General features: G+C 44.3%; 1 protein-coding gene across 1 annotated transcript in view; it reads right to left on the bottom strand.

Annotated features, from left to right (window-relative positions):
* The window catches only part of GFM2 (GTP dependent ribosome recycling factor mitochondrial 2), a 316,398-nt gene that overhangs the window by 168,223 nt on the left and 125,287 nt on the right, over positions 1 to 22,888 (bottom strand). Inside the window, exon 12 of the mRNA XM_078675255.1 lies at positions 16,616 to 16,764. Coding sequence (XP_078531381.1) covers positions 16,616 to 16,764 — 149 coding nt within the window. The remainder of the gene's footprint in view (positions 1 to 16,615; positions 16,765 to 22,888) is intronic.

Genomic DNA, 22,888 nt, shown 5'->3' with positions numbered 1-22,888 from the left:
TTAGAAGCAAACATCCATTCTGCCTGTGTCATTTTTAAATACAAACATTAGGCATGCAGAGTACGCTTGAGCGTTTCCACACTTGAGGCAAAACCCGACTTTCGCATAGCGCTTTAAAACAGGCCGACAACCTGTTCTGCTCTTTTCTAGCACGTGTAACACAAGTACTTTTACACAGCGTTTTTTTTTTTTTTTACTCGAATGGGGCAGCAGCATGTTCTTTTACATTATTTTTCACGAAAGGCAAAATATTGTCCGCACTCTATTTCCAGTCGCTCACAAGGTAAGGAAGGGCACTTTCACAGAGGTCTGTATAGCGCCACATGAGGAGAGGAAAAAACCCCTCACAGGACTGTTCAGCAGCCCATCAGACAGAAGAGTTTCTATTCACAGCACTTCTGCAACACACAAGGGAGACATGCCTTCCGCGGCTTCCCAGTCCTTTAAAGACAGACTCAGTTCTCCTGGGGTCGTGGCGTCACCCTTCTGGAATGATCAGTGTGGCTGCAGAGCTCTCAACACTCTAGGAACTCCCGGCCACCCCCTTATGCTACAGGGTCTGTGTAGCACGGTACTGGCTTTAAAATGGACTCGAAGCGCTATCTGAATTCTGATATTTTCACAAATGGTCTTGAGACGCGTCACAGACTGGAGTGTGTTTCTGATTGTTTTAGTAGGAATAGTAGGGTGCAGTCAGTAGGCAGGGGGCGGTTAAAAGGTGGCTTTTGTGTACAATCTCGGTTGTACAGGTGTTGAGACCGAGTAGTGTTTGGTATGTGTAGACCGAGTTTTTTGTTGTTGTTGCAAATATCCGTTACCATCGGAAAATCTACAGTTGCTATCGGAAAAATTGATTTGCCCGGCCCGACATACGCACTGCCCTCTGGCAAAATGTATGTACGCATTTAAGAAGGTAATGCCTTGGGGGAGAGAGGGCTGCCCTGCTGGACCAGAGTCCTAGGGATTGTGAAAATCTAAGCATCACACAAAAAACAAGGGTAGCAAATCTGCAAAGCCCATTTAGCAGGCGAATATTAAGGATGTGATAAGTAGCTGGGGTGCACTTTGGAGCACAGGGGCACAAATATATTCTGGTAGTGCACTATCATTTACAGAGAGCACATCTTCACCGAAATGGCCACCACATTTGCTGACATACAGTTTACGGAGTCTATCTACAGTTTTTTAGTTCAAAATAATTTTTATTGAAAGAATAAAGGTGTCAGCATACAATATACAAAGTTTGAGCTAGTGGCGTTGCTTTATTACTTGCAACACCAATAGTTCAAACTTTCAGTAAAGCGAGACCTATTGCATTGCAAATGCTTGTTTGATTTGTAGTCCCCAGTCCATTTTTTCTGTGATCGTGATGCCGAGATACTCAAAGACAGACACCCTCTCTAGGAGTCTGCCGTCCAGACATGGGTTTGGTCAGGTACTTTTGCCTGAGTTAAACACCATAAATTGTGTTTTTTTGTAGGTTAATCTCAAGCCCCCTTTCCTTACAGAAGGCATCAAATTTATTAAGAATCCTCTGTATACCCATCTGAGATTTTGATAATAACAAGGTTTCATCGGCAAACATCATGGCCGGGATTTTGCGTGTTGCTAACCTAGGTACGTCTAAATCCTTCTCTGCGTTTAAAAAATCAGCTAGCCTATTTATGAAAAGAATAAAAAGGGTCGGGGCAAGGACACATCCCTGTCGGACACCTCTGCCTACAGGGATGGGCGCAGTGAGTTTCCTTCATGTAACCGCCTGAGGATTTGGCACAAATACACCAGGACACGCATCTCTAGCAGGGTTGCCCACAACTTGTCTCTTGACACCAAGTCGAATGCAGATTTCAGGTCCACAAATATTAGATAGAGGCTGCCACCCTCCATCCATACACACGGTCTTCTAGTGTAATAATTGTAGCCTGAAAATCTGATCCTGTGTGGACATTTTTGCTCTAAACCCTGCTTTTTGTAAATTGATATGATTTCAGCCTCAGCCCAACTAGCGGGAATTCCCATGCCCTGCAGGACGGCGTTGAATAAGATCCAGAAATATGGTGCCCAGATGGTAGGTTCACCACGGAACAAATCCCTGGGTATCGTGTCTAACCCTGGTGCCTTTGCTGGTGCTATTTTGCTTAAAGCACCGGTTATCTCTTTGAGTGTTGTCATCGGGTATCATCTTCCTCACTAAGGGCAGTCGTGACTGCATTGGGATATTCGGCCTGTGGGGGGGCAATGTTCGTTATCCACTGCGTCGTCCTCTATCTCTACCCACGAGTAGAGGGACTCAAAATGGTCCTTCCACACATCTGCCCCTAGGTTTGGTTCTATCGCCAATTTTCCATCGTAACTACCCATGTTTACCATGTTCCAGAATGTCCTCATATGACAGGTGCCCAAGGAACTTCTCAGAGTTTCCCACTTATCCTTATCCCACCCTTTTTAGCCCCCTCAATATTATTTCGATAGGCCACTCTATTGATTTTAATCAATGGTCTTTCATTGGCCTTAATGGCAGGGATCAATGCTAGTTTGGCCTTTTGGCATCTTTCATTGTACCAAGGATGCCCGTCAGTTTTCTGTTGGTTCTGATTTTTTTGGTCGGAAAGAAGAAGTCAGCCATGGTAGTCGTTAGTCTAGTATGGTTTAAGGCGACCTTCAAAAGTTCAATTGAAGTGCCGTCAGCTGAAACAGATTGCATCGAATTCACAAGAATCGGAATAATAGTTTGGTACAGGGTGCCTAAATTTTCTTTGGATTGACTTATGTCCGCCCATCGGACTCTCTTCCTGCAGTTGGTAAAGGTCAATCTGCCATCAGCTGGCACAACCAAACCTGTGGAGCTCCAAGGACTTGGCGTAAACAACTATGGAATTAAGGCATTGTGATCAGTATCGTGACATGGCTTGATCTTAAAGTCTGCTACCTTGTGCCAAGATTTTATATCAATCAGAGTAAAATCTAGTATGGAACCTTGTCCAAGTCTATTAAAGGTGTATTTGCCTGGTGTTGGACTTTGTTCTACCATTACATGCCCTCAGTGAATCTTTTAGTAAAAGAGAGTTCATCTGGAGCACCAAAGGGGTCCAGACTCTTACTAACGGACTAGAAGTCTCTGAGATAGCTCAATGTTGATCTTCTTCACAAGAGCTATCTTAGATCATACCATCTAAGGCACAGCTTTCCAAACTTTTCATGTTGGTGACCCACTTTTTGGAGATGCATTATTTTGGGACACAGTAAGGCAGTGTAGCGAGCAAGCCCAAACCACCTAAGGAGAGTTCGGGGGGTTCTCACTCACTCTGTCTGACTCCCTCTCTCTAACTGTCTCCCTCTCTCTCCCTCCGTCTGTCTGTCTACCTCCCTCTGTCTCTCTCGCTACCTCTGTCTCCCTCCCTCTGTCACCCTCCTCCCTCTGTCTGTCTCCCTCTGTCTCCTTCTGTCGGACTGTCTCCCTCTATCTGTCGCCCTCTGTCTCTCGCTCTGTCTCCCGCTCTCGGTCTCCCTCTGTTTCCGTCCCTCTGTCTCCCTCCCTCTCTCCCTCTGTCTCCCTCTCCCTCTGTCTTCCTCTCCCGCTGTCTTCCTCTACCTCTGTCTTCCTCTACCTCGGTCTTCCTCTACCTCGGTCTTCCTCTACCTCTGTCTTCCTCTACCTCGGTCTTCCTCTACCTCGGTCTTCCTCTACCTCTGTCTTCCTCTGTCTTCCTCTGCCTCTGTCTCCCTCAGTCTGTCTCCCTCGTTCTGTCTCCCTCGTTCTGTCTCCCTCGTTCTGTCTCCCTCGTTCTGTCTCCCTCGTTCTGTCTCCCTCGTTCTGTCTCCCTCGTTCTGTCTCCCTCGTTCTGTCTCCCTCCCTCTGTCTCCCTCTTTTCTCTGTCTCCCTCTATCTGTCTGTCTCCCTCTCCTTCCCTCTGTCTCCCTCTGCCTGCCTTCCTCCCGCTCTCTCTGTCTCCCTCTCTCTGTCTCCCTACCTCTCCCTACCTCTCCCTCTGTCACCCTCTTCCTCCCTCTCTCTCTCCCCCTGTCTCCCTCTCTCTCTCCCCCTGCCTCCCTCGGTCTCCCTCTCTGTCTCTGTCTGAGTCTCTGCCTCTGTCCGTCCATGTCCCTGTCTCTGCCTCTATTTGGGATGTATGACGTTACAACGCATACTTTTACTCCGCGTACCATTACAACGCGGTATTTACAACGAATACCGTTACAACGCATAGCGCTTTGGGGTGCTGGATAGTGGTAAGTATAATTTACTATTCTAACTCCAGTCCCCGTGGACCCTAGGGAAGGTGTTGGATAGTAAATTAAACTTACCTCTTATCCTAGAGCGCCCCCCAGCGCAATGCGTTGTAATGTCATGCGTTGTAATGCCCGCGTTGTAATGGTAGTGCGGAGTAAAAGTTGCGTCGTAACGGGTGTATACCCTCTATTTGTCTCTGTCGGTCCCTCTCTCTGTCTCCCTCCCTCTTGTCTCCATCCCTCTCTCTGTCTCCCTCCCTCTTGTCTGTCTCCCTCCCTCTGTCTCCCTCCATCTGTCTCCCTCCATCTGTCTCCCTCCATCTGTCTCCCTCCCTCTGTCTCCCTCCTTCTGTCTCCCTCCTTCTGTCTCCCTCCTTCTGTCTCCCTCCTTCTGTCTCCCTCTCCCTCCCTTTGTCTACCCCGGACTCCCTCCCCCTGTCTCCCTCTGTCTCCCTATCTCTCTCTGTCTCCCACGGTTTCCCTCTCTCTCTGTCTCCCTCCCTCTGTCTGTCTCCCACCCTCCCTCCCTCTGTCTCCCTCCCGCTCTCCGTCCCTGTCTCCCTCTCTGTGTCTCCCTCTCTGTGTCTTCCTCCCTCTATCTCCCTCTGTCTCCATCCCTCTGCCTGTCACCCTATGTCTGTCACCCTCACCCCAGCTTCCTGGGCAAACACACAGCTGCCCCAGAGTACTTCGCAGGTCTTTGAAAGACCATTTACTTGTTAATGAGGCTTTGTTGTGAATCGCCTGGCCCCCATAGAGCAGAGTGTCTCAGAGTCCGCGCTGCTGCAGCGGACTCCGAGACACTCTTTCAAAGGAATGCCTCTTAATTAGCAGCAGTTATGTGCTAAGGGCCCTTAATACTGGTGTCATCCCGTGACACACCCACCATTTGCAGGCGACACAGTACTGTGTCGGGACACACAGTTTTGAAAGCTCTGATCAAAGGGCTCATAGTGGCAGTCCCCTCCTAGAATCACCAGGCAGTTATCAGGGATGGTAGCGAGAAAAGTTGTTAGCTCATCAAGTGTCCTTGTCTCTTGGCTACGGCTAACTGGTCTCGAGTAGACATTTATTAGGGCGATTGTAATCCTTGATGGAAAGTTAAGGAGGATGTTGTAAATAAAAGATCTTCTGTAGCCAAGTGGTATATAGGTATGTTGTAGATTTATTGATGAGCTAACAGCTTCAGATAAGTTACTGAAAGATGTAAAGTCCAGGTGATGCCCCACCAGGAGCAGCCTCTCTGCTGCTCAGCCTGCTCACACCAACTGACCCTCTCAACCTCACCAGGCACCCATGCATTCCACGACATCATCAATCATCCAACATTCCAGACATCTCCAAGCACACCAACACTCATTCTGGCTGAGCAGTAGGGAAGAGATACATGGGCAAAGGGGAAAAGCAACAGTAGATCATAACAGAGGACACATAGAATGTCATTTGAGGATGTTTCTAACTGTTTAACGGTACAGCCCACAATGTACACCCACCCAGATACAAAGCCCCCCTGAAGGCCTACCCTTTCGTATAAGTGTAGCCTGATTTAGGGATGTCCCCCTTTGCCAAAGTCTCTTGAAACATAGATCTCATGTTGTTCACTGAACCTCCCCCATTCTGGATTATCCGTCTTGGGGGCTAGTCCAGCTACGTTCCAGGATAGAACTTGCAGTCTCAATCGATCCGGCCGGCTATCTATGTCAGCCAGTACAGGGGAGGGTGGGTGCGGGGTCCCACCAGTACACAAATCTGACTTCTGGGTGATCTCATTAGATGGAATAGAAGATTGACTCTTAGTTGTGGCCATATTACATCTATCAATTTCCTCCCTTGATGTCCTACTCAACCTCCCCCAAGTCTCTCCCTCCCTTGATGACATACTCTGGCCTATGACCTCCACTATTTTGACAATTTTAACCTGTATCGCTCTCTGGTGATGGTTTTCCTTCAGCCCGTATCTCTTGGGCTCAAGTCAATCTACTCCTTCTAGACCACCAAATCTGTTTGTTATTGGAATATTAAAGGGTAGCTGCCTGGGCCTCTCATAATCTAGATTGGTAGTTTGGTAGTTCTGATTTAAAGTTCTCCTCTCCCAACTGTTCTACCTTCTACTTTGTTGGGGTCTCCCTGGAGGGTAAAAGTAACCAAGCAGAAGGGCCCCTCCTGTCTTCAGTCATCCCTACTTAGGATTGCTCGGGCCACTAGTGGGTTTCTAAAATGTATCGCTTACAGTCTCCCTGCATAACTGTGGGTCTCCAACCAACCCAGGCGACTCTGCGAGTTGTTAGGATCTATCACACATCCTCATAAGGGAAATTTTAAAAAATGCCAATGTTTGTTAAGAATTGAGTAAAGTTTATGGCTCTCTGTGCTATAGTGTGTAATCAATCGGACTTCATCTCCCTCCTTGCTTTTAGTACATGTCTCCCTTGACTTTAGAGTCTGTGCCCGTTTGAGATCTTGAGCTCTTTTCACTGCCTTGTTAATCACCTTTCGTTCATAACCCCTTGCCACAAATCTCCGTGACATATCTTCCAGATTCCACTCAAAATCTTTCTCTTTAGTACAATTTCTCCTGGCCCTAACCACGAACACACTATAGCACAGACAGCCATAAACGTTACTCAATTCTTAACAAACATTGGCATTTACTTAAAGCCGATAAAGATTTATTGCCCTTTGTGAGTGAGAAACCAAGTCTGACATTCAGAAGAGGTATGACACTGGCAAATACTGTAAAGATCTGATATATAGGATTTTAGGAAAATATGGTTCTTGAGGAACATTGTGGATAATCAATGAGTTGCTGGTTGGAGCTTACAAATTTTTTTGTAGGTGTATGAGCTACCAACACTTGACACTACTTTTGGGTGAGACTTTATTAGAATTTGGTTCTGTTCTTTTCTTGTTTGAGAGCACCGGGTGATGGTTGTGTTGGTATTATTTTTTAGTGTACTAAATATCTAAACATGTAATGATACAATGTAGAATTTGATGTATAGTAATGTGCTTACATACTGTTATTTTGGGTTGCAGCCCTGAAGAAGTCATAGTGCTAAATAGTAGCACGATGAAACATGTGTTGGCTGCTTTTTCTTTGGATACGAATTTGGAACAATGAATACTAATTTGGAATACATGGATTTTGTGAGCTGAATTCATATGGATACAGAATAAGAAGTAACGCAATTGACTATGCCAACTGAGGAATACTTTGTTGAAAAAGACTACGTATCTATGGACATCTACTTCTTTTTTTTTTATATTTGAGTGCTCAGGGAGAACTTTTTTGAAATTTTGCTATATACGTTTGTGGATTTAGGTGGGGCTGTATGTTAACCAACCCCTTTTTCCTTTGGAGCACCACTGAAGACTTAACAAATTGTATTTTCCCCGATATTGTTGAGCGCCCTGGTATGTAACTGGTCACCACTTAGCAAGGATTATCCTCATAAGGGAATTGCTTATGGTTGGCTAACCAGAACATGCATTTATTTTTTAGTTCCTGATGGGATTAATTTTGCCCCCTCCCAAGCTCAGGGATACCTGTCAGAACAACAACATAAGAGGTTGAGGCAGGTGGTAGATTAATGCACGGCAGGGGTAGGCTTTCTTTGCTTACTTCTGTACTTTTGATAGATCCTACCCCCTCTTGCCATTGCCTACTGTTATGTGGTTGTGGAGATGTTAGATTGGCCCTGCTAGAACTTATAGAACACGGTCTAGCTTGATTTGGGGCAATGATGGTAGTGGGGCCATTCTGTACAGGTGAAAGGTCATCCTTGTTGATACTGGATGCAGCCTGGGCTTCTTGACCACTGTCAGTCACTTCCCTCCCATTTATTACCCCTCTATTGCCTGCCTGGGCCTCGAGCAGCATAGCCAGCTTGTCAACCCTTTCTACCATCATTTTAAGCTCGTCCTTTACAATAGCCCTTACTTGGATTTGTACGTCCACCACTAGATTTGTGACCCATGTTGGATGTTCATTGTCCATTACTATATGATCCTCCTTGCCCAGTGTCTATAGTGTCCATCATTTCTTCTGCACCCTTCTTCCTTTTACCCCCGTTCTCGCCGGTGTTTTGGTGTTTCCTTTTTTCGTGTGACGTGTAGGTGTGACCCCCATGTGTAAATCAGCATTGGATACTTTGTCTGCAGTTATCTGGGCCCTAGGGGTAGCACCAACCAAGGATCCTGAAGCATGTGTGGCATCCAGATCTATCAGAGGGAGGTTCACGTTTGGGGTTAGTGATAGCCATCTCTCAGTCAGCTCTATTTCTGTTGCCACCACTCCTATTGCTCTCTGTAACATCCTGACAATAGAAGTGGGTTGAGGTTTAGGCTTTGATTTCGGAAGGTTTGAAAAACAAGGAGAGGGGCTCGTATAATCCGAAAGGGATAGAGCACCAGTAACAATATTGTGAAAAAGAATTTACTCTTTGGATCCGCATGTAAATATACATTAAACAGGATCTAGTAGTTAAATCTGTTTAGATATACCCGAATAAGGATGTATAATGGCTGTTTGAGTATAAAAGTGTATTACTGTCGAAAGGTCTGGAACATCCCCAAAGATCATAGAGCTGGAATAGTGTTTTTTTTTTTTATGAAGCATGTATTCTTTGATCTTTTAATGATGTGATTAGGTTACATTGTCGGTTTAGAGATAATTAGTGATAAAGTTGATCAGATTTTTATCAGATTGTACTTAGAATATCTGATTTAGTACATATTAATATGTGTTTTAATACGTGGTTTAATAAATTAATTGTATCATGTTTTTGTTAGAAATTATTATGGAAGACAAGGTGGAAGGATCTCTTTATAACTTGTCCTGAAGATGGTGGAAGTAAATATTTAGCTCCGCCGAAATGCGTCGACCCAAATCCAACTGTTAAATCTGAAACAGGACAACTAGCATAGTGACTGATTCTTTGTCTCATGCAATGTCCCTAGTCATTTACAGATTAACTTAGTAAGGGTGCATTGTTGCTGCCTGGTGTAGTTTTTCCTTCTGTAAAGTACATTGTAATAATGTCGCCAATTTGCTGCTATTTTAGGTTATAATTTTTTGAGAACTATGAATTTTTAACTATTTTAGTAACTGCGTCCTTGTTTATTTCTAAAGTGTATTGTAACTTACTATGATTGATTGATCATTTTTAAACACCACATGTTTTGTATTGAATACATTTTTGTAATACTATTACAGGACTGTCCTTTGGAGTTGCTCCAGTAGTATGAAAGTTGAGTGTGTGATGTTAATGAATATATTTACTTGGGAGTCCAAAGGGTAAATTCTTTTTAACAAATTTGATTTCTGAAGTGTCATTTGCTTCTATTCAGTGCAGATTTGCATACCCATTTTTCTACTTGCTTTAGTAACCTAGATGTTATAGAATCACCACTTGTATTCAAGCTAGCAGTAGAGCACCAACACTTGTCTAGATCATGTACTGAGTCACCCCAAAATAAAAGTAAAAAAAACGGGAGAGCTCACTGGTACAGTTAGGTGTGTAGAGGGTTAGGACACTGACCTTAAGCCAAGCGATATCCAGAGACCAAGTCCACTTATTTCTTGAGCATGAACCAAGAGGGGGGGAGGGGGTAGGGGGTGGGGGAATCTGCCATGTAAAAGACGCAGAGCCCTGTCCGCTATTTCAGTGCCTCCTGGCGATGGCGTGGTGCTGGCGGCGAAGGCAGCATCCTAGACGCAAAGCAGGCTGGGGGTTGTGGTTCAGCCTCCCCTCGAGCCCAATCACAGCATTAGTGGTGGCAAAGATGGACAGGTAAGCGCTCGGGTTTCCCCCAGGTCTCATTGTAGCAGCAGCAAAGAATCCGGTGTGAGCTCCCGTGCTGTGGGAACCCTGTCTGCTATTTCAGTGCCTTCTGGCGCTGGCATGGTGCTGGCGGCGACGGCAGCATCCTTGACGCAAGGCAGGCTGGGGGTTGTGGTTCACCCTCCCCTCGAGCCCAATCCCAGCGTTAGTGGTGGCAAAGATGGCCCGGTAAGCGCTCTGGCTTCCCCTCGGTCTGAATGCAGCAGCAAAGAATCTGGTGTGAGCTTACAAAGTTACTTTTTCATATGTTTGCATTTCATGATGTCAAAACTCCAGAGCAGGCTCTGGTTGTCTCTTCTCTAGAATATGAAAAAGTCCCCCTCAATGGCCTTCCCAAATTCTTACCCCTTTTCAAAGGCATTCTACATTCCAGCAGTCAAACTGGTTACAAATGCTTTTTAAAAATTGCCAACATATCTCCATACTTTCCTCTATTAAAGGGCTGCCTATAGAAAGATTAAAGTACTTGCAATATCACACGTATCACTTTTAAAGACTTGAACACAGAATTACAAAACTATCTGGGTTATAAACGTCCAAATAGCCAGTGGTATCACAACAGTAATGGATCTGCGAAAGTCCTTGCATTGAGACTCCATGGTTCAGGAAAAATTCTACTCTCAGATGCAGCTCCTTTTCAGATAACACCAGAAAATGTAAGCATGTGCGTCCAACTCACAGCAGACAAGCTTCCTCTCTTAAAATGTTCAAACCACCAAGACTGTTTTGGTGGACTGATATCTGCTAATAGTGTCAGTGAAGCTCAGACCAGAATTTTCTTTCTGTGGTCTTGAATAATGTACACCAATCAAAGTTCAAACCCCTGCCACGATTCTTCATAGATAACATTCCAGTGTATCCCCATACTCCCATTTGCTGTTCAACCTACATCTGTATTCTGCAGTCTGTAAGCTATGGGAACATGGATCCTTTGATTTCATCCTTATTTAATATTTTTTGTTCACCAAGCTAATTTAAATCAGACCCCACCATATGGAATTCAATCGTGGTCCTGCTGCATTAGGAACAGTCCAGCCTGAACTGCCACAACAGGTCCTCTCTGAAAAGGAAGCAACGCAATACCAGTTTCGGCCCTTTCAGTCAGCTGTAACTCGGTCTCAGTGGTACAATGAGCATGGAACCCAAGTCCGGCCAGTAATTTTGTTACCAATGTTTTTCTAAACAAAGCAACAATGGTGATGGCTACTGAGTTGCAATACTCCTCATTCTGTATATCTGACTGAAATCATTTTGAGGCGTGGGCCATGACTGCTCAAATCTTTTCTCCTTGAAACAATGTCCATGTACAATATCCTGTACCACAATTCTTTGAAACTTTATAGAGATATTCAACCCTACATTTCAGTTCTTCGATACTAAGTTTAAACATCCAATCAAGATATTATTGGGCATCCCACTTGATCTCATAAACGAATGGACGCACAAATATAGAGACCACCCCACATACCATCTTGAAAGGGAGACAATGCAACCTCACACACACCAACATTATCTATATGGGGGTTGGGGCAGTTCAGGCCTGCTACCGGCAACCCAAGTGACACTGTTGGCGTGGAAGAGGGCTAGCAAGACCCTGGGTTGGACGAAATGGATTACGCAGTCCACACCGCTCTGGGAGGGGACTTGGCTTAAAGAAATACGTAAGCTCACTGGGTTTGGAACCTGGGATCTCCTGGGGGACATAATTGAAAAAGGCAAACTTAAAACGTGGCCTAAATTTAAGCAGGAATATAATATGGCGGACTCTCAATTCCTTAAATACGCTCAATTGCGACATGCGTGGCAGGTGGAAAACATCCCCCATGAGCAACTCCCGGATTACGCTCCCCTGGAAGGTAGGCTTCTACAGGAGGAACTTATTGGTAAAGCAGTCTCCTTCACACATAAAACTATCAATAACAATCTACCCGACGGGTTTCTAGGTCTACGAACTAGATGGGAGAGGGAAGGTGGGGTCCCTGGAGGATATAAATTGGGAGGCGGCATTGATGCATCCCAGGGAGGTGGCTATGACGGCCCGACTTCGATTAATTCAATTCAAAATATTGCACCGCACGTATTATGCTAGAGAAAGACTCCATAGGATGGGAAGAGCAGAGCCGCCTCTCTGTCTGGTGTGTAAGATCACTAACAGTGATTTCTATCACACAATCTGGGCCTGCCCCGCGCTCAGGCCATACTGGATGCAGGTGATTGGCTTATTGGGAATGGCCTTGGGGGTAACGTTGCATTTGGAACCCAAATTGGTGCTCCTGGGGATCCCTAGTGAAGTGAACGTAACTAGGACTCGGTGATCTTTGCCTCTTTGGGACTGGTGGTGGCCAAACTGGACATAGCCAGAAAGTAGGGGGTGGCTGACAGACCGGCCATACAGGAATGGACTAAGGGGATGGACCTATACATGACGGCCGAGCAAGTCACATACCGTAGCAGGGGGTGCCCGAGGAAATTTCACGAGATCTGGGACCCCTGGAGGAAGTACTTTGGGTTGGACACAGGGAGCGGCATGCAGCAGTCTACCGGTCACACGACACAGGGGACCTCCACGGAGATTTGGGCCCATAATGTCTCGCAAAGATTATCCCACTAACTTACCGACAACCGTCTCTTGGTCCAAGATACAGTCCCCTCTTTATGGGGACAACTGCCTCTGGCATGCACTGGTTTTCAATGGATCACTGGGTGGGAGGGGGGAGATCAGCCCGAAGACAATGACTATATTTGCAATGATTTGCGCTCTACTTCTGTTACTGTATCATGCATGACTTCCTTAGTGTTGATTGTTCAGTTGTATAAAATAAAAAATATTTATAACAAAAAAAAATCCAATCAAGATGGGAGGTATATTGATCAGTAATGATTGGTTTTTAATTACTGAGTTTGTGAGTGAAGTTTTGCCTGGTGGTATGTGTTCGTCTTGCACGGTTATGAGAGTAGTTGCATATTTGGAAGTTTAAGCATGCAGTGTGAAACATGCTGAAACTGTAAGTGAGAAAGTGGATTATTAGCTGGGGTGACTGTGAGACCTCACCAAATAATATTGCTACAGAGCAGTCAGGCTTAACCATGAGCATGGAATGCAAGGGCTCAGGTGAAAGTCAAACTTTCAGGTCGACCACAATGGTGTGTGGGTCAGAGGCATTAGCCAGATTGATCCAGCCACACTTTTAACTTCGCACTTAGTAACTTTTCTGGTACCCTTTTTTTTCATCTGCTGGTTTGTCAGCATGGTCCTCTGCAGCTTGGGTCTCTCATCGGGTTTGATGTTGAAGTCTAGAAGTCCAGTGGTAACTTTGCAGATTCGTAGGCGCCTCCAATTCCCATCGAGAACCAAAGTACGGTCATGTATGAGCTTCTGAATCCGTGACAAAAACATTGTCTTTTAGCTTTAGGCTCGTGAGTTGCAGTTCAGTTGAGATACAGAGTACACTCTAGGACCACTGAAGCGTCCAGGATCTGGGAGGACCTCCTCGGGGCTACAACTTAATCTCACAGGCAACACCAGTGGAGTCCAGCAGTAAATAGTCAGCTGGGCATTTTGCAGGTGCACAACTTCTTTAGCTTTTGTGTCCTGAAGCTTAACAGGAGGTCAACTAGCTCTTGGAGTCCACTCAGTGGTCTATGGCACAAGTGGGAGCAGGCCCAGCCCTTGCGGTCTCTCTCTCTCCACAAATTCAACCGCAGGAGATGCCCTTCTCTTTCTGATATTCTACCTTGGTTCAACAGTTGCAGTCTTTCTTGGTGACACCTTTCATTCTGAGGTCAACAGGTTCAGCAGGTGCAGGGTTGCCATCTTTTGCCAATTTCAAATGGGTGGGGAGGGCTCCTGAACGAATGGTGGTAAAATTCCCATAAGCAATCCTACCTACGTTTACATCACTTCCAGGGGCACTGTCACCAAACAATCACACAGTGCATCTTCCTGCCCAAATACAAAATGTCAGAACCTACCTTCCCTGCGTTAGAGCTATTGGCACAACCCTAAGGTGTGTCTCATAGACCTGCTCTGCCTGCAAAACTAATTCTGCAATGGATTTTCCCTCTTCTACCGACACAAAGGAGAGGGCAAGTAAAAGTGTGACATGCATTTACCGGTGACAGGCAGCTAGCCCTTTGAAGCTTGGCCTCTGCGGAAACAGCACTCTGGCCATCATGTCAGGAGGAGGTCACATATCCTCCAGCTAACATATCTTTTGTTCCCCTTCCCTGGGAACCATTCCCACCTCCTGGCAGGAGAGCAGTAAGCTATGCTGGGTGACATCTGCAGTAGTGAATCTGGAACTAGAAAGTTGGAGCAAGAAATCAGCAACTTGCTAAAGTCACCTTTATATTAAAAGTTACCTTAAATTAAACTTTAGCTATAGGTCTGAGTTAATGTAAAAATTGACTTGATACTTTGAAGTGCTATATTTAGTGGTTCTAAATGGAAGTTAGCACTTAGCAGTATGGCTAGTGCATCCCTATGTTAATGAAGTACAAGTGAAATTAGTGAAAACAATAATGGTGAATTTTCACTGTCAGGACAAGTAAAGCATAAAGGAAACATGTCCTTTTTTAAAAGCCTGCACCCTGTCTTAAGGGTTTCTAAGGCTTGTAGGAGGGGGGCCTATAGATATTAAAAGGGAAGGTCTTGGAAAAAGAGTATATGTTGCGAAGTCGTATTGGCAGTTTAAAAACTGCCTGGCTACACTGTAGTGCAAACCTAGAATCATATTTTCACTTTGTCGCTGCAATCCAATAGTTACATTTAACTTCCCAGCTCTTGGTACACTTTTTACCATATAGTAGGGACTTATAGGCAAGTTGATTATACAAATCATGTATTAGACAATTGCATATACATTTTGAGGGTTCAGAGCACATACACGGAGACCTGGTCAGAAAGGCACTGTGCACTTCACAGTCAAAAAACACAGAAGCATCAGTCCATAGATTGGGGGGAGGGTCGTCATGCAGAAAGAATCATTTCCTTACAAGTAAAAATGGAAGGTCTAAAAAGTGTCTAGTATTGGATGGAGAGAATACTGGAATTAAGATATTTTTGTGTTAGATAGCAGATAGCATGTACTGGGCTCAGTCAATCTTGCACAACAATGCTAGTATTCAACAGCTGTGTCTTTTGGTTTCAAAAGGTTTATATGTGGGGGGTGTAGTATGCAGGTGCTTCCTCTGGGTTGGCACCTCCTGATGTTAGGCTATGCTCATGTGCACGGATTTTGAGTGTGTTTACATTTTGTGCACAAATAGTGTGATGGAGTTGTCAGCATGTGAAGCCAATGGAGCTGGTAAGCTCATTAAGGGTTCAGATGATGTATTTGATTTTGTACGGTGTATCATCTTGTCTGTTTCTTCTGTGTATCTTAATGGTGAGTGTGGAAGAGAGAAAGTGAATATGATTGTAATGCTGATGTGAATGTGTGCTGGATAAGCCTGCTACAGAGGCAGATGGAGGTGGGGGGATAATGACATGCATTCTAACACTTAATAAAGTTACCTACAGCATCTGTCTTTCAACTACATCTCTGCCTTTAAGGGACTTCCTGCTGTGGACCAAACTAGACAAAGGACAGTTGGGGCAAGGCAAGTGGAGCCTCACAATGAGGCAGGTCTCCCTGCAACACTACTTTCTTAACTACTGCTCGGTGTTGGAAAGGCACCACAGGTTTCATACCAGCCATGTAAATGTAAATGTGGGATACTTGTAAAGCGCACTGTTACTCTACCCGAGTGTCCTGGCGCTGTAGACCGCTGGGGAACCCGTCCTGGTTTTCCCTGTGAGATGGTCCCTTTCTGGGTATCTCCAGGGTGAAACCAGGCATCCCCGGCGTCTGTGGGGGGCCGTTGTAGAGATGAGGCAAGCTTAATGCCCAGAGTTACCGAGTGTGTTCCCTGGTTAGAGTAGGCACTGAGGCGAGAATTATCGAGTCCGTTGACCCTGGTCGAAGACCCTGCCGCGTCGGGAATTGAACCCTGGTCCCGGGCCGTTCTCTGCTTACAGGCCTGCCGCCTCTAACCAGTGAGCCACACCTCTCCATCCTCCTTTCTACCACGTACGTTCCTGGTAACTTGTGGCAGCAAGAAAAGAGATCCTGCTGTATGCCATTCCACAGGCTCATCAGCATAAAATGGGTTAAAGGAAGTGAATAGCATACTAATAAACAAAGGAATGGATTTGAAGAAAGAAATACTTAGAGACAATGCATTGTCTACAGATAGTATGATAATCTACTGAGGATCTATAATGATACTTCATTTGATCATGTGTGAGTTAGTATTGTTCTGCCATTCCTTCACAATAAGAAACAAAAACACCTTTGCTAGCATGAAAAATTGGACCAAAGCATCATTTATACCATTTCTGTGAATTCCTCTTCTAGAACGCAGTAACAAGTACAGGTTCACTTTTAAAACAATGGAACTTTACATACGGTTTGCAACATGCGTTATCCTCTACTCATGGTTTATTCACTTAGTATCCCTTTGCCCAAAAAATTACAAATGTCATTTTGAATGATACCTACAGAAAGTCATGGTGACACTCATCTGGAGCAGGCAGGTACATGGTAATAGCATCAAGTAAAGGCTGCACTCCTTTATTCTTCAATGAACTTCCGCATAATACAGGTACTGCTTTCTGAGCCAAGGTGACCCTACGTAATGCAGACTGGAACTGCAAAAAAGAAAAAAAAATCAAAACGGCATGTTTCTGATCCACAAATTGCTAAAAAGGAGTCACTGAGTCAATTCACATTTACAGTGGACTACACACCAGGGAATGTTCAAAGAAAATCACTTATAGTTTAAGTTTACTCTGAAAAAGATAAAATGTACCAAGGGTGATGAGAGGTATTAAGAGTGAAATAGGGGAAAGTTTGTAGGTGAGCAGAACTTCAATTGTGTAGTAAAGACTACAGATTCTGGAAATAAGTTGAGAAAACAAACACAATCTTTTTCTAACTCAGGACAGTAGTTTGTTGTTGCTTCCATCTAGGAAACTCAGGTAGGATTACTAGGTCTGACTACACCTAAGAATTCTGAGGAAGTAAAAGTGATTTCTTCAGTCATGGAAAAGAAGCCTTGCTTGAAGAAATACCTTCATCCGACACTTTGGTAAATATATCTTACCAATGTATTGGAAACGAAATAGGGAAATGAACTGGGGGTTGAAGACAGAAACTGGTTTATCCTTTACAATGGAATGATAGCATACAAATGTTTGGGTGCAGGACGGGATAGTGTATGTCTACTTCGGCCAACCACGCATGTGTGTTTGGGTGCACGCTGGGGAAGTGTATACCTAATGTGGCCAACAGCACATGTGGCTGGATTAATTATCCCAAACCATGACAGCTTCCTCCCAGCTACTAACTTATTTGGCTGCAATGATTTACAGTATGTTGCAAACGGATGTGCAAGCTTTAACCAAAGACAGTGTGTTGGTTGCTTGCCGAGGTAAAAGTAAAGGAGAACATAAAATGAAAGACCTGCAAAATACGTTCAACACTGTCACCCAAAAAGAGAAATGCCAGATTTGTATTAAAAAACTCACATACTGTAGAAATGAGCATCTGTGCATAGTAGCATATAAATCAAACTTGGATAGTAAATGTACTGAATTTATACATAAATATTTAAAGAAGCACAAACTAAAATAATACGTTTATGATACTCTATGAATTGTACATCACATTTAATGCTTACGGAACAACACAGACTTTAAAACATAGGAGAACCAAACCATCCATTTCAGAACTCATATTCCTCTCCGACATCCTAACCATCAGTATGCATAGTCCCTGCCACAGTGCAATGTACCTTTAAATATATACTTTCTCCTCAATTATGCATTAGCCTGAAAGTCTTAGGACTCAGTCCTGTTGCCCATTCTTCCGAGAAGGCCGCTTAACATTAACCAGTACACTTTCATGATGTCGGTTTCATTTGTGGGCTCTAACTCTAAATTATATTTTTTCATATATTATATAATATATATATAAATATATATATATATATATATATATATATATATACACACACACACACACACACACACACACACACACACACACACACATATACACACATACATTTTTTCGTGGTTTTGTGTACATTTGTTAAATAGCTTTGAACGCATTTGCATTTGTAAAGGGGACCTGGCAGGCACTTAAGGGTTAACATTTTGCCATTAAACTTCTAAGCTGGAAACTTGTGAGTTCTGTCAATCCCTTTTAATTTTTTTCATGAAATGCGTTTGGCAGATGGAGGGCTTGAATATTTATTTTCTGTCATCTTGCAGTTCACAAATGCGTCCATACTTGCAAGTTTTGGTTCCTGAAAAAACAATTGACAGACAAAAGAGGGATGGGGTTGGAGAGGTAGACATACTCTCACGAATTAAAGAAACTAATTGAGTGAATGACAAATTATGAAAATATTAAGAGCACACTGCCACCATTCTGATTACAGAAACAGGTGGCATTTACCCAAATTGGGATTTTTTGTAAATTAACAAACTTAATTAAAAAAATAAAAACAAGGACTAAGGGGCTCATTAGGATGGCGGACGGAGGCACATCCACAGTGCTGGTGATGGCGGAAAATGTCCTTTTCCGCACTCCAGCGGTGGTCCTCACGACCCCCCTATTACGATGGGCAAAGATAGACCATTTTCCATCCGCTGCGGAGTCTCAGGATCCGCCAGAATTTTCCTTCCCCACCGATAGCGGACGCAGCCAATAGAGAGGGACTGCCGTGCGGAATGCGGTAACGACCGCCGGACAAATCACGATGCCTCAAACAGCCCATCACACCGCAGCCGAGAATCTGGCCATTCGGGGACGGCGGAAGCACTACTGCGGATAGCGAAAATTTAACCTGGACACCTCCATTCAGTCCTGACCGTTGGGCAAATAGCGGGCTTGGGTCTTTCCACAGCAATTCCGACTGCCGTGGACGGATTCTCAGCTTTTCCGGCGGTGTATCTTGGAATCCGACCGCCGTGGTAGGATATTTCAGGCAGTGCACCCTATTCTGACCGCCGGTTTTCCCGCAGACAGTAATTTCCCGCTACCACGGCGGTCGGAATGCTTTTATGACTGCCATCGTAATCAGCCCCTATGTTACAAGGCTTTTGTCAAATGTAGAATACATGGGCGGCTGGGTGCAGTGGGTGGCTGTGAGGATTTGGGGTATTATATGATATAGCTGGGGGCCTTATTTTGGAATATACTTCCAAAAACTGCCTTGGGTCCAGTCGGGCTCACTTATCACCCTGGCTCACCCCTGGGTAGCTGTGGCTTGAGCAGCAAGGCTTGACGAAATAATTTAGTGTAAAGAATTTAACAGTACCAAACAACGAAATAAGAAAGTCACACAACAAGGAAGAGACATGACAACAATTTATAAACATAGAGCGTATTTTTATGAATTACTTACACTTTCAGAGGGTAAGAACACTGGCACTGAGATCTGGTTAGCAGGCCTCAGTGCACTCTCACAGTCTAAACAAGCATTTGCAATGAAATAGGTCCCGCATTTACATGACTTTGATCTATTGACATTGAAATGACAGTGCCTTTTATTTCTATTTTAAAAACCAAAACATAAAATGTATTGTCATTTACAATGCCAATAGCTGAAATTCACGTAAATGCAAGACCTATTGCATTGTACAACAAGTTTTACCCATAGAAGTGAAATCTGACTCTGTGGCAACCAGAAGCCGCGAGCAGATGCCTTCTTCTGGTTCTTATTGCTATGTGGGGGGTGGGGCAAGCAGGGCGATTCTATAAACCTATTTAACTCTGAGGTGTTCTGACCACTTTCAGGCTTTTTGATCTGTGAGAGAATTGTGAGGGGGGGAGATGGGGTTGGCTGAGAAGCCGAGCAAGAAGAACAGTGGTTGCATAGGGAGCAGGGTGGTGCCTGAAAGTTTGAATTTGATTTCCTGCCCAAAAGACTCCCCTACGTTGACTAGCCCTTGAAGTTTAATCAACACAGGAATGTGCTGTACATCTACAGTTCTACACCTTACTCATTCTATTCTGGAACATCACCTAAGGTGCTGTTCCATTAAAATTACCTACCGCATTGGTACAACATACAACATAACTGTTTTTGCATTTTCCTTATATCGGTTTTTATCTGAAAATTAGATACTATATTAAAAAAATTATAACTTCGGTTTCATGGTGGTGTATGTGTCCCTGTGTGCGCGTGTGTGTGTGTGTGTGTGTGTGTGCGCGTGCGCGCGCTGGGGGATGGGTAGCACGGGTGCGTTACACTAAATATCAAATCGGCAGCTCTTAACGCTAGATGACGTTTGCTAAACTTCATGTCTTAACCAGTTGATGTTATTACTCATTTTTTGGCTAACAATCTTTTGGTGTTCTCCTACTTTCACCCTTCTTTCAAAACAAGTTCGGTCTCTGAGCAAGATTTCCGTGCAGGATACACATTCCGATAACAGGCATGTAATTATAAATTACGATATGCTAGTAACACACACAAACAATTGCTCCCTATGTTCATGCTATGATGTTTTTCATATGTGGTCTCAGAGTGCCCAGTGGTGTGGGACTGCGTGCGATAAGGGGCGTAATCCTCTTCCATTCGAAGGTTCTTGTGTGAATGTAATCCACATCCTGCCTGGAAGCATAATAATTTAAGATGCTTTTCGCAGCTTGGAAGCGCCTTTCATTTGCCTTGTAATATATTCATCTGACTAGGTAGATGTCAAACCGACCAATCATCAAAGTTTCTAGCTAGCGCATACAAGTCTCGAAGATCTAAGCGCCGCTTTGTGGTAAACCAAATGAGGTCAGAATCTATCTCACTTTCAGGAGCGACACGCACTGACTCTCATAGAGTGAGGCACATTTCCCGGGACAGTCGTGAACGTCGGCCAGCCATTGTATGCAGCGCTTGAACCCTCGACCATGTTCTTCCCTATTGCGTTTTTTCTTTTCGTGGAAGTGGTACTGTCGAGAAGTTTCCCAGGCTTGCGAGTATGCCTTTGAGTCATTGAGAGGTGAGGGAAGTGTACTGCAGGGAAAATTGCGAAGTAAGGATGAAAGCATGGCAGCCCATGAAGCAGGTGCCATGGCCGCGAATAAAAAAAAAAGCTGAAGTAGTCCATAAATGAAACTGATAGAGCCCTCCAGCGCAGCTAAACTGTAGTTGGTCGGTGCTGCTAGACATGAAACGGAAATGACATGTCGGAGCGCCTGCCAACAAGGACGCAGGAAAGCAGAGCAACACTGGAGTGGCCCAATGGATGCAGCAAGCGGGATTATACTTGGTATGTGGATCACAATAGGTCTTCCAGACAGCGCATGCGCTGCCTAGGCTCGACCTAAAAACCAGCATTATCAGTCTAAAAATGTATGTCTTGGTGGGGCAAACATGCAAAAAGAGGCATTTTCTTACAGTGACCAAAACCACTATGGACTTCTCATGACCTCATACATGATGTGGCAGATGACGTCAGAAATTACATCTTTGACGGGTGTATGTCACTACGTCACAAGCACCTTACTATATCTAGGTATGTGTACATGTTGGTTATTAGATTGCTATATCGTCTTTGTTGAAGCTTTAGGGATTTGAACCCCTTATATCATGTATATACATTTATGTCAATCACCAATTTCTCAAAAAGAATCCCAGAAACAATTCAGAACGAACTCACTAGAGAAAGTGTGAATTTATGTTTATTTAAATGTTGAATAAACACCAATCCACACTCTCTAATGAATTGTTTTTGGGAATCTTACTAAGAAACTGGTATGGATTAATATTACGGTGGGTCATGCGACCAGTGAGACACCATAAAACAAAAGGAAGGTTGGGCAACAATTCAGAACTTTAAACCAGTCAACTCTCATATACATATATCTGTATAAATTCAGGCTTTTATGGTGATAAAGCTCCCAAACCTAATTATTTGTTAAATACTTATTTTATGACTGTTTTTCTTGTATGAGAGTACACTACCACAAACCTCCTTTTTTATCCATTATTGGGGATTGTGTCCCAAGCCCCTTTGTGGCATTCTATAAGATATAATGTTAAGTGGACTGTTAGAAATTATCCCATTCAGAATGGAATATGCTACTTACCAGTATGCATCTGTTCTTGGCATGTAGGGCTGCTGACATTCATATCTGTGCATAGATCGCCTAGTGTTGGGTCCGGGTGATTGCACTTTGTTGTCTTGGAAGAGTCTTCGAAGTATCACGAGATAGGTGACTCCTACCCTGGACTACAGTGCGCATGGACATCTTCTCCATCCTAAGTTTGTTTTTCGCCATTGTGGCAGAGATGGAGATAGGAAAGTAAGCGATGGCCATGCCAGAGATAATGCTGCAGCTGCGACAGGCACTGGGGAGGAGGGCGGGCGATATGAATGTCAGCAGCCCTACATGCCAAAAACAGATGCATACTGGTAAGTAGCATATTCCGTTCGAGGCATGTGGGCTGCTGAATTCATATCTGTGCATAGACTGAATAGCAGTATCTCCTCTAGCGGTGGTCACCTGTGCCAGCTGCAGCAGTTTGGAAAAGAGTTTTGAGGACAGCCTGGCCTACAGCAGCTTGCTGTTTTGCTTGCACGTCTACACAGTAGTGTGTAGTGAAAGTGTGTATGGTGGACCATGTGGCTGCCTTACAGATGTCTTCAAGAGGAATATTCCCTAGGAAAGCCATGGATGCCCCCATTTTCCGTGTAGAGTGTGCTTTAGGGGGGACGGTTAAAGTGCGTTTAGCTTTTAGATAACATATTTGAATGCATTTAA

This window comes from Lissotriton helveticus, chromosome 2_1 (genome assembly GCF_964261635.1).
Source record: "Lissotriton helveticus chromosome 2_1, aLisHel1.1, whole genome shotgun sequence".
NCBI classification, from domain to species: domain Eukaryota; kingdom Metazoa; phylum Chordata; class Amphibia; order Caudata; family Salamandridae; genus Lissotriton; species Lissotriton helveticus.
Note: the sequence above shows the minus strand (reverse complement) of the source record. Positions and strands in the feature narration are given on the sequence as shown.